Below are 12492 nucleotides of genomic sequence, written 5' to 3'. Positions count from 1 at the left end.
AGGATACATATTTTGTAACCCTATCCAATACTTAATACAATTTCTCAAATCCTTTTTCTATTATTATTGATGTACAGTTACTATCCCTATAATGGACCTTTACATTCCCTGTTTTAATTATCATCATCATTACTGGGGAAAAAACACCCTATGAATGTTGTTGAAAATGATTTAATATATATAAATTATGTCCTGAAGACTGTAAACATGCTAATATAACCACTTACACAAGAATAAAGACATAGATAGCCCCTGTCTTGAGATGTCTACAATCTACAGGAGACTAGAAAAATGGATGTTGTTATTCAAGAAACACAAACACATATGCACATGTTGAGGCACAGGTACACTTAAGGACAAAGAATAAGAATAACTAGAATAGAAAAAATATACATATCTGTATCTATAATGGAGAGTAAATAAATAGGTAGGGGACAGTAATATTATTGGGTAAATTTTGCCCATATATAAAAGTATTAAACAATCAATTCCTTCAAATAAAATCTTAAAATGAATTAAAAATAATAAAACCCACAACATGCCTGTTCTAGTCTGTCATAAAAACAGTTGTAGATGCACACCTCTGTACACAAATGGGGCACACACAGTGCAAATGCCTGTCGTTCAAGGGCCAGATGTGCCTGTGAAACATGAAAGACCAAGCAACTGATGCAGTATCACCAGCAACGTATAACCATAAAGGGAAAGATTAGTATATAGATCCATTTGAAAATCCATTTCACACTTCTAATTTAAAGCCAATTCAAATGTAATTCACTTTATCAGGACCCTTAATTTAGTGAAAGTCAAAAAGTGCAATCAACAGAGGTGAAAATTACTTAATGCTTATCAAAAGATAACCTGGTAATAGGACTAAACAAGAAAAAAAATTAAGGACTCCTACTGAAAACGAAGGCTATCACTGTATGAACAGGTCTAACAAACCAACACATTCTAAGGAAAAGCTTTTACTGTGTCATCTCTGCACCAAATGCAACCTCACTTGTCATTCTGTTTTCGTGTGTGAGAATATCCGTTTACTTTTCCAATGTTGATTCGTGAGAGGTGAAACAACACTTCTGACACAAAAAATTAAACTTACCACTCTCGTCATCTATATTGAACCTTCCAAGACCACTGCCATCCCTGATGGAATACTGGATCTCTCCATCCCTCCCAGAGTCCTCATCATGGGCAGTCACCTGCAGCACACTTGTTCCAATACGTGAGTTTTCTTTTACAGATCCAACAACAGCAAAGTCTGGGAAATAGGGGGTATGGAGGTTTTCATTGACATCCACCACTTCCACTTCAACAAAAGAAACAGATGACAGAGAGACAGGCCGCCCTTTGTCTTTGGCCCGAACGGTGAGGTTATAGAACTGCTGCTTTTCGTAGTCTAGCTCTTTGCTCAAGCGAATGGCGCCACTTGCTTTATCTATTTCAAACCTCCCATTATAGTCATTGACCAAAGAATAACGCACTTGACCTCCCAGTCCAAGATCTGGATCGTGCGTCTCCAGCCAAGCGATGACAGTGCCAATGGGGAGATCTTCAAGAACCTTCACACTGTAGCTGCTGGGAATGAAAGCTGGGGAGCAGTCATTGACATCATCCAAAAAAACCTTAAGAGTGACAACTGAAAAGAGCTGCTGGCCACTTTCTGCCTTGTCTCTGGCTTCTATTTTTAATGAGTAATTTGCTTTCGATTCCCGGTCTAGCTGGTCAGCTACATAAACAATTCCAGTTGAGCTATTGATGGCAAACTGCTGTGTATCTGTCAAGACTGAATAAGTTACTTCACCATTAGAACCCAAGTCTTTGTCTTTGGCTTCCACTTGAATAATCTCAGTACCAATACTTGAACTTTCAAGAATGTTAACTGTGTAACTGTCTTGAAGAAATATTGGACTATTGTCATTAGCATCTTCCACATTGATGGTCAGCAACCTCCACGAAGATTTCTGTGGATTACCTAAGTCATAGATGGTGATATTAAGGAGATAGAGGTCTGTGTGCTCTCGATCCATGGGCATAAGGACTTTAAGTTGCCCAGTCTCCATGTCAATATTAAAGCAACTATCCGTATTGCCATCAGATATTGTAAATAGCACCTTTCCATTGAAGCCAGAGTCGGCATCGTAGGCTTTAATCTTCAGGATGTTGGCACCAACTGGCAGATCCTCCTTCACAGCCACATCAGAAGGAAAGGACTTGTCAAAATGTGGTCCTTGCCTATTCATTGAATAAAAGTCAAGAAATCCATCTTCCAGATTCAGTTTCCCATTTGCTTTTGCCTTCATGAGTAGTTTCTCTGCCAGCTTTTGAGCCACACGAGTTTCTCTGCAACTGAAGCTCTTTGAAGACACCTTCCCATGCAGGACTGAAATGTTAACAGACATGGGATCTGCAAAATTTTCTCCATCTGTAGCTGTAATCCTGAGGGCAAACTGACCATTTTTAACACCAGAATTCATCAGTGACTTTTTAAGCTGTAAAACACCAGAGTCTGGGTTTAAATAAAAGAAACCAAGTTCATTTCCAGAGATGATTTTGTACTTTACAAGTTCAAGTTCATCAATATCTATTGCTGAGACAGCTGTGATGTGACCCCCAACTGGAAAGTCATATGAAATAACTCCCTGGCAAGCCACTTTTTCAAAGAGAGGGGTGTTGTCATTGACGTTTCCTATTCGAATAGTCACATTTACCTCACTTTCATGGCGGTATGGGGAACCCCAGTCAGAGGCTCTGACAATGAACCTGTAAGTTTCTGGACAGGATTCAAAATCCAGTTCTTCAGTTGTGCTAATGACCCCGGTAAACTGGTTAACAGCAAATGGCAACAAATTCAGGCTGGCAATACTATAGGTGATGTACCCATTTTCTCCTTTATCCTTATCAGAAGCTGAAACTGTCAAAACGCTTGTTCCCACTGGAACACTTTCATTCACAAAAGCATCATACACTGGCTGCTGAAATTCTGGGGTGTGGTCATTTGCATCTTCTATGCCAATGGTGACTTGTGCTTCTAAATCTCCTTCCTTGTTTGTCACCACCAGTTTATAAACCTCCTTCTTAACGGTATTAAGTGACTGTGCTGTGACAATCAGACCTGACCGAGGATTAATTTTGAAGTACTGCGCATCCTCACCAGGAGATAATTTATATTCCACATCTAGTGGTTCGGGACTTAATTTTACTACAGCAACCACAACACCAGGAGGGGAAAATTCACTAATGCTCACATCGTACATTTCTTTTTCAAATCTAATTGGGGCAGTGTGTCTTTTGGGGTTGGCAATGTGGACTACCTTTATGGCAGAAAATTTCTGCGGCGACCCCTTGTCTTTTGCTTGGAGAGTGAGATTGTAGCCATATGGAAAGCTCTCCCAGTCAACCTGCTTTCTCTCTTTAATCTTATATTCATTTATCCACTTTCCTTCCTTAGCCAGGAAGAACTGATCTAAAGGATCCCCAGCCACAATGGAAACAGACTCGATCTCTCCATTGGCCCCCTCATCTAGGTCATCAACTGTCACCATCGCATATGTTGGCTCTTTGTCCAGTGAGAAAGGTACATGAGTGACTACATGGATAGTTGGGGCGTGTTCATTTATTCGTTCAATGTGAACATAAAGCTTTGCAGTACTGCTCACTCCATTGTTCCCATAGAGTTTCATCCCTCGGTCCACAGCCAAAATTTCCAGGTCATACCTGTTCTTTTCATCATAATTTAATCGTCCGCTTAAAGAGATGACACCACTCGTGGGGTGAACTGAAAAGAGATCAACTTTGTTTTTAAAGTAGTAGTAGAATTCTCCATTGGAACCAATATCCGCATCTGTTGCTGTCACCTGGGCGACACTCGTCCTTAAAGGTGTGCTTTCTGCTATTGTAACAGAGTATGTTGTGGGTGAGAATAAGGGTCTCAGATCATTCATATCTAAAACCTGAATATTCACTTTGGTCCATGCTTCCAAATCCTCTCCTCTGACAGAACCTTTTATTATCAATAAATAGTTGTCCTGAATTTCCCTATTCAATATGGCAGAATTGCCACCTTTAGTTCTTATTCTGAGAAAACAGAAATCTGCAATTATGACTTCCTCTGCTTTGAAAAAGCCTTCCTCGTCTCCGGATACTATTCTGTATTTGATATCCCAGGACAGATCAATTAAGGTGATGCCCATTCTACTCTGACTGTTGACGTAGGTCCGTGCTGCTGAGTTCTCATACACCGTAGCATTATAGATGGAATGTGTGAAGTGGAAGCCCACGGGCCCGGTCCCCGGCAGACCCTGGGAGACAGTGGCCAAGAGCTTGAGAAGCAGGAGGATGAGGCAAGAAGGAGGAGGCCGCGTACCCACACAGTATCCCATAGTTATATCCATCACATCATACTTCCATCCTGGAGAGGGAAAAAGAGAGAGAGAGAAAAGACAAATTAACTAGAGGAAAGTGGGAGAGGAAATAGGAAATAACTGTTATGAAACAGTCCTGTTAAATTTTTTACTAATAATTTTTTTCCCTAAAACAGGAATTCCACTATGAGATGACAAGTAATTCAAAATTACTAAGATTTAACTTCAGCTCATTTATTTTTAAGTGACACTTTTACACTGTTGACAGACTTAATCACTGGTACAAGATTTCTTGCATTCTGAAGCTCAATTTAGAAATATGTACTGGAAGCCTTAAAAAGTGCATTTACTTTTGACTTAGAGTTATTTCTAGGCAATTATCCTATGGAAATAATTATACAAGTGTATTCTTATAGCTCAGTTTAAAATACAAAAAAAATCAAAAAGATACTAATTGCTCAATAAAGAATCAAATAAGCTTTGGCACATTCATAAAGTGAAATACTATGCAACCACTAAAAATAACTATTTAAAAAGATAAGTATTTTCAGATATGATAAGATATAATGCTAAGTGAAAAAAGATAATAATACAGTGTATGTGGTATGAAGCTATCATTATTTAAACATCTAATGTACAACTGAATTCTTACATTTCAAGAGGATTAGCAGTGTAGTGGGATTTGGGGCATATGTTCATTTTCTAATATTTCTTCAATTAACATTATTCATTAATGAGTACATAATTAATTTACAATTATTATCTTTTAAAGAAATGCATCCAAGATACACCATCTTTTGTTGTGCTGACTTTTAAATTCATCAAGATTTATGCATAATCCAACTATGAATCCAATTATGAAAATGAACAAAGCACCCTGTAAAGAATGAAGCAGAAAGGACCACCTTTAAGAATTTTTACCATCTAAGTAATATCCATGAGGGGACTGTGCGCTATTCAGAACAAGAAAGGTAAGAAAGATTTTGTGGAAAAAAAAATTAAAGAATTACAAGAAAATTTTTCTTAAGAGTAATTTAAGGAATTACTTTCAAATATTTTATCGATCTATTAAATTTCCACAGCAACCACAGTTCTATGACTATGTAGATTAAAAGATAAACATATATTTCCTATTTTGAAATCTGTCAAGTATTTAAAAATAGAAGTTCGGGGAAAGGGGCTATTTAACAAGGAAGAGCTAAGTCTATTTACATCCTGTTGGATCAGAGTTTTAGAATCCCCCAGTTTATGAGTCCTTCCATGAAGGCGTACTCTGCAGGACCTCACATTCCCTTTCTTATCCATGAAGTATGTGGAGAAAATTTGAAATGGGAAATGCATCCTTTTGCACACTGTGAGCTAGGCACGTGTCCGGCATTTTCCCACTTTGTTATATTTAATCCTTACAACAACCCTAATAGATAGGTCCTATTCTACCAAACTACATGTTGGAAAACTGAAAAAGAAGTTAACTATTTGGATGGAACACCATCCTACTCAACAGATGTCTCCCCACTGGTAAGCAGCCGAGCGCGATCTCAAACCTGGGTTCTCTTATTGTAATAGTCATGCTTTTTTTCCGCCATGGTTCTTTTCATCACACCGTCTTTCTCTTTAAATTATTTATAACAAGAATGAAATAAAGCCTCCTAGAAACATATATATGTCATAATTTAATTCTATTAAACTAGTCAACATTTATCATTGATGCCCAGCTTCTCTATTTAGTTATCTCCTTTCTGGTTTTAAACTAGTTCCAATTACTAGCTATACACTGAAAAATACACTACTGAATTTAAACTTTCTAAAATATTATAAATTATTTTGTAGTTTGCAGTAGTCTCCCCTTATCTAAGAAAGATAGTTTCCAAGACCTCCCAGTGAATGACTGAAACCACAAGCTGTACTGAACCCTGTATACACAATCTTTTTTCCTATACATATATGCCTTCTCAGTTAAACAAAGCACTTTATGGCTTCTCTTTGGCATATCTGAATTGCCAGCATCACTACTCTTACACTTCGGGCCCATTATTAAGCAAAATAAGGGTTACTTGAACACTGGAATACAATGAGAGTTGACTTGTTAATCAAGATGGTGGTTACTACCAGACCAATGGTTGGGAGCATACACAGCGTAGATAACCTAGACAAAGAAGGCGATTCACGTCCAGGGTAGGATGGAATGAGGTTTTGTCAAGCTACACAGAACAGCGCCCAATTTAAATGTTATGAATTGTTTATTTCTGGAATTTTCCATTTAATATTTTTGAACTGAGGTTGACTCTGGGTAACTAACACCTTGGAAAGTGAAACCATGGATAATAAGGGAACTACTGCATGAAATGCTTTCATATCCAGGGTTGGCAAGGCATATGTCCTTATACCTTCTCTCTAGCTAGATGAGCCCATCAAACTTCATTTTCCCAGTAGCTGAGGCTGAATTAGAACTCAAGCTCTCTCCACACCAAACAAGGTGTCTCTCTCTTTTTCTCCGCAACTCTGTCCTTCAAGAGACTCTCATAAAGCATAACTCCACACGTGCATTTCCCTCGTTCCAACTGGGGGTAAAAGTATGTCTTGCTGTTCTCACCTGCACTAATATCCAGGAAACACTGAGCAGGCAGGTAGAAAGAGTACAGTTTAACATAGGGATTTCATAAGCGGAATAGATACTAGAAACAAAAAGCAGAAAGATGGGATAACTTATTCTAAAAGAAGTTAATTTCAGATGCAATTCCTCTGCTGTCTGTTCTTAGGAAATACCTCAGGTGCTAAGTGTGTGAAGCAGTAGCTTGGATATAGTAGGTTCAAATATCCTACCCAGCAGAATGGGACCTATACAACAGGAGATGCTTCTTGTGGAGCGTGGGGAACCAAGAGAGCCCTCTGTAGAAATCACGGATGTAAACCAGCAGGAGCCTTAATAACATCCCTCTGCTTCAACAGACTTTTTTATTTCACCATCTGAGAATGCTTCCCTCCTCCAAGAATAGGGAGGTATTTTTAGGTTCACTATGAACATAGTGGAATGAGACATGGCTCTCATAAGAGAATGACCAAAGGCCATGTACACTGTCTCAGAGCAGAAAGGGGAATCACTCCCAGCATCTCCAGGGAAATATAAATTCAGTTTCTGCCTTATTTCCCACTCACTATTCTATGCCAAGGGTACTGCCTATGAGAGCAGATTTGCTGACACTTTGCTCAGAGAGTTGGAATCCATGGTCATCAGGGAAGAAGACGGCCCCAGTGGCAAATTCAGTTCAACTGAACTTTTTTTTAGTCTGTCCACCTTCCCCCCATCACCACCCTAAACTCAGACTAAGGGAAACCTGATGGAAGGAGCAGCATCTGTGGCTCATCCTATTCCCAGCACCCAGGACAGCATGTGCCACAGAGAAGGCACACAATACCCGTTTGCTGAACAGAGCATTAAGGTCCAGATGTAATCAGAGGCCCAGAAGCCTTTACTGTATTCACTTTCCAAACCTCCCAAATAAACACATCTTACTTCAGAAAACAGAATCAAGAAATTAGACAGAGTCAAAAGAGCCTTAAAGGCCAACTGCTCCAATCTCCTGAGTTTACAGATGAGGAAACTGAAGCTCATGAAGATGAAGTGATTTTCCTAATACCAGGTCTTGGATATCCCAGGTTCAGAGCTGGTAGCAAACAGAAACATGTGTTACTTGAATTCTTTTTCTCTGAGTTACGTAAAAATTTGAGAGCAGTGGTTTATCATCATTTTGCAGTGATCATCATTTTCTGACATCTTATTACTCTCCCTGGTGCTACTCCCTGCCTATAAGTAGTTAACTGTTTATAAGTAAACATTGAAGTACCCAAAGGGGACAGTTACTTTTACAACCCTTCTGGTGAATCCTTCAAAGCACAGAATGCTTTCACAATATGAAAAAACATTCTTCAATTTAACTGTTCCAGAATTGGTACTTTGCATACAAAGTTTTTCTTTCAGCAAGATACACTGCTGGAATTTTTTTCATATAAAACAAAATCAGTGGTCTTAAATGCAAATAGAAACAACTGCAAACCATACTGATGTGGAACAGTATTATTGTGTACTAAAACTCAAAACAAAACAAAACAAAACAAAACAAAACAAACAGCAGGATTAAGCTGCTTGGCCTCAGTTCTTTTTTCTTTTTCTTTTTTTTAATTTTTCAAATACATTTGTCTCCATTTTCCCACCCCCACCTCCCACCCTCAATCCTTCCCCACTTTGGCTTTGTCCCTGGGTCCTTTATACATGTTCCTTGACTTGACCCTTCCCCTTCTTTTCCCCATTACCCCTCTCCCGCCTTGCCTTCCCTCTGGTTACTGTCATTTTGTTTTTTCTTTCAATGTTGCTGGTTATATTCTCCTTGCTTGTTTGTTTTGTTGATTAGGTTCCACTTATAAGTAAGATCATATGGTATTTCAGTTCTCGAAACCAAAGCATCTCATGAGGTTTTTGTATCTTTACTAAGAAAAAAATAGAAAGGCAAAAAAACCCCTGACAGAAACTAATTTAAAAGCCCTGAATGTTTTTTTCATTGAAATAATAAAGATATTTTTTTCACTTCCTTGTTTTAGAATGACAAGATGACTGTTAAGATGCTTTTTGAAAAAACAAAACAGTACGGCTTTTTCCACATAGAAGCCAAGCTCTTTTTGAAGCCAACCTGATAGTTATGGTGTTTTAGATGCTCTGCACATTGATTTATTCTACTGCTTCTAGATTATTTTAAAAAAAAGCACTTAGCTCCCAACCTCAGTGCCTATTTGCTATGACTTAGTAACACAATCAATAATTTTTGATATAATCTCCAAAGAGATCTTCAAGCCATCCATCAGTCTTGGAGACATTTAATTTTCAGAGGCAGTCCAACGTGCCTCCCCACCCTGCCCTACCCACTCGGAGTGGATCTCAGCGTGGGACTCAGAAAGGCAAGCAGATCTTCCTAACCAGGGATGAATAAATACCAGAGACCTCAGGGCAGGGAAGAGCTCTCACAAAGGCTTCACTGGGAGTGCCCTGACTCAGCAGGGTGCCTCTGCTTGCCTCTAACCTGTGAAGCTTCAGTAACCTGTGAAACTGTTTTCTGCCATCATTAAACCAGCCTCCTTAAATAGCTGAGGCTTCTGAACAATAAAAATGGCATCTTAGGAAAACATCCTACTTTTCACTCCATCTCTTCTGATCTCATATAATTTGAAAAGATTTTGTTAGCTAGACAGACATGGTACTGGGGAAATGTGCTGATAGACTGTACAATAAAGAACAAAGTCTATACAGGAAGGCCTGGGCTTTACAGACATCATTAATGACAGAACTGCAAATGGAAGTCAGCTACCACACAGGTGAGTCCTACACCTACACCTACACAGAAGCTGTGTGTGCAGTGGGTCTGGAATACACACTTTGATATCTGACTGGCTGGGTTTGAATCCCAGCTCTGCCATCTACTTGTTATGTAACCTTGGGCAAGTTATTTAACCTCTCTGTGCCTCAGCTTCTTCTTCTACCAAATGGGAAAAATAGTTCCTACCAACCAGGATTTGAGTTAATAAATATGGCGTACTTGAAACAGTTTGTTGCATGTAGTATGTATACAATTGCAAGCTATTAATATAAACTTCGAAAAGACAAAATTTGTGAGTCACAAGATAGGGATGGAAATTCACAACACACTCTGGCATTTTCTTTTCCATTAGGAAAAGCCACATCAAAAGGAAAGGAAAGGATGTCTTTTCTTTACTAAAAACAAAGGATTACTATATTATACTCAAAAGTCAAGGAAACCTAACTTGAATGCAGGCTTTGCCTCTTACTGGTTGGGTGACCTTGGGGTAACACTTTTAAGGCTTAAGTCTCAGTTTTCTTATTTTTAAATTGGGATTATAAGAGTTCCTACTGCCATGTAACAGGCTTAGAATCATGTCTGGCACACAGTACATGTCTCGTAAATAATAATTGATATTTAATTATTAAGGTGTTCAAAAGAAGGGATACAAAATGGAAAGCAAGTAAAAACTGGGTTAAGAATAAAGGGTCCAGAGTAAGATGATGCACGGGGTAGCCCATCCTTAATATAAAAGCCACTTTCCTTCCCCAGACTCCCACGCTATGGGTCAGGGTCAGCATCAGGGTGGCATCTGTACATGGTGGCGTGGGCCAAGGGCTACTGCCACAGCTCTGCAATTTATCTCAACTCCCGTGTGTACATTTTCAAGCACAGGAAACTGTAGCTGCATGAGGGAGCTACTCTTCAGATCTGGCATTTAATTCCACAGGAATTCTAGCAGGCTTCCCCCGTGTGATGATGAGTCCCAGAACAGCCAGATACTGCTAAGCCCTATCTTCCAGAGCAGCTTATTCTGATACTGCTCAAATTACCATCCTCAGGACACTACTTCATGTTCTGAGTCCTTGCTCCTGAAATCAGTTATACACTCTCTGTATGACACACTGGGGAATAAAGTTTTACTCTCCGGCTGGTGCTAATGGCTGCCTGAAAAGAAGAAAAAATGTTTACTATGTCGTTTTTCTTCATACAAGCCATTGTAGCTAGAGTATGTACAGGATAATATACTAGGCATTTGGGTCACAAATAATTCATGCCATGCCGTTACGCAGCTTATATCATGATATACTGTACCAGAGCCACATAAACTAATTGAGTTTTACAGTCAAAAGGATCATAAAATTGTCTAGTCCAACACTCCAGTTTTAAAGTTGAGGGAACAGATTGAGAAAGGTTAAGTGATTTGGACAAGGTCACATAACTTGCTGGTTTGAAAAAAAAAAAACAACCCTAAAATTGGCCCTCAGATCTCCACTGTGACTTTGACTCGCATTGCTATTGCCTACTTTAAGAATATAGGTCTATTGTTCATGTCTCCAAGTTTTACTCCTCTTCTAAGATTTAAAATGCCACCTATCTCCCATCTAAGTGCGAGTTCTGCTTCTATAGCTGTGATTCTCAGACTTCAGGTAGAATCAGAGTCACGCAGGGATTGTCAAAGCTCACATTGCCGGGCTGCACCCCGCAGTTTCTGGGTCTGATGGTCGGGGATGAGGTCAGGAATTTCCCTTTCCAGTAAGTTCCCAGTAGATGCTGGTCCTGGAACGACTGCACTCTGGGAACCACTGCTCTAAACTGTTTTCTGTATGTATCTTTCTGATAGCACTTACTTCCTTGTATTAAAGTTAACTATGTGCGCTTTTAAATTACATATTGGGTAGTAAGCTCCCTTATTTCTTCTTCTAACAGTATCCTTGAAAGGCCAAAACTTAATCTATTTTTATTGAGTGAAACTTGTCTAATCAGCACACACCTTCCACAACATGCTCTGGGGAGAAGGTGAAAATGAGGATTAGGCAAATCAGAAGTATAATCATAAAATCTAGAGACCCTGAGTTAATAGATAGTCTACCATTTCCCATAGCACATGAGTTCCTATTTCCATGACACATTATCTTATGAGATGTGAATAGGTTTACAACTAAAAAAATAATATTTTAGGAAGCACTGGTTAAACAAAGGTAAACAGATTCCATAATTTAGAACTTCTCGAAGACTTTAGTATGCTTTAGAATAAACTCTCCCCATTTCCCATACTTAGTAAGAATTAATCCTACTTTGTTATCTGCTTATGAAAACACAGTCTATATTTACTGTCTATTCCCACTAGTAGCAGTAAGTTTTCTGGTTCATAGTCAAGACTCAGTAAACACTTGTTTCATGTACAAGCATACTATGTAAATCGTGATTCCAAGGGATATAATACGCACAATTTCTAAAATCTATTTGATTATGAATCTCTTCCCCCTCCCCCAGCATATATAGCTACTTGCAGGAGAAGAAAGCATATTTTGTGAAATACAGTTGGGGAAACACTGATTGAGTCCAAGCCAGACACTGTGCCTCAGACAGTTCAAACAGTTGCCTGAAAATCTTTGGACGTGGGGTGTAATCCAAGGATTCTTGACACTAGTTCATTATTCTTCCTCCTACACCATATCAGAGGGTATAAATTCTCATTTCAACTAAGCTGAGAGTTATTCCTGAAGAAACTGCTTCAATACTTGTCATATAAACACATCTTCATGCTCCAACTGAAG

The 12492-nt window shown here is 38.9% G+C and overlaps 1 protein-coding gene across 1 annotated transcript in view; it reads right to left on the bottom strand.

Annotated features, from left to right (window-relative positions):
* The window catches only part of FAT3 (FAT atypical cadherin 3), a 629111-nt gene that overhangs the window by 495321 nt on the left and 121298 nt on the right, over positions 1-12492 (bottom strand). Inside the window, exon 2 of the mRNA XM_054577438.1 lies at positions 1103-4411. Coding sequence (XP_054433413.1) covers positions 1103-4394 — 3292 coding nt within the window. The 5' untranslated portion in view covers positions 4395-4411. The remainder of the gene's footprint in view (positions 1-1102; positions 4412-12492) is intronic.

This window comes from Pteronotus mesoamericanus, unplaced genomic scaffold, assembly GCF_021234165.1.
Source record: "Pteronotus mesoamericanus isolate MK-2021 breed Mesoamerican mustached bat unplaced genomic scaffold, CSHL_Meso_final contig_43, whole genome shotgun sequence".
In the NCBI taxonomy this organism is placed as follows: domain Eukaryota; kingdom Metazoa; phylum Chordata; class Mammalia; order Chiroptera; family Mormoopidae; genus Pteronotus; species Pteronotus mesoamericanus.
The sequence above is the reverse complement of the archived record's forward strand: the minus strand, read 5'-3'. Positions and strand labels throughout refer to the sequence as shown.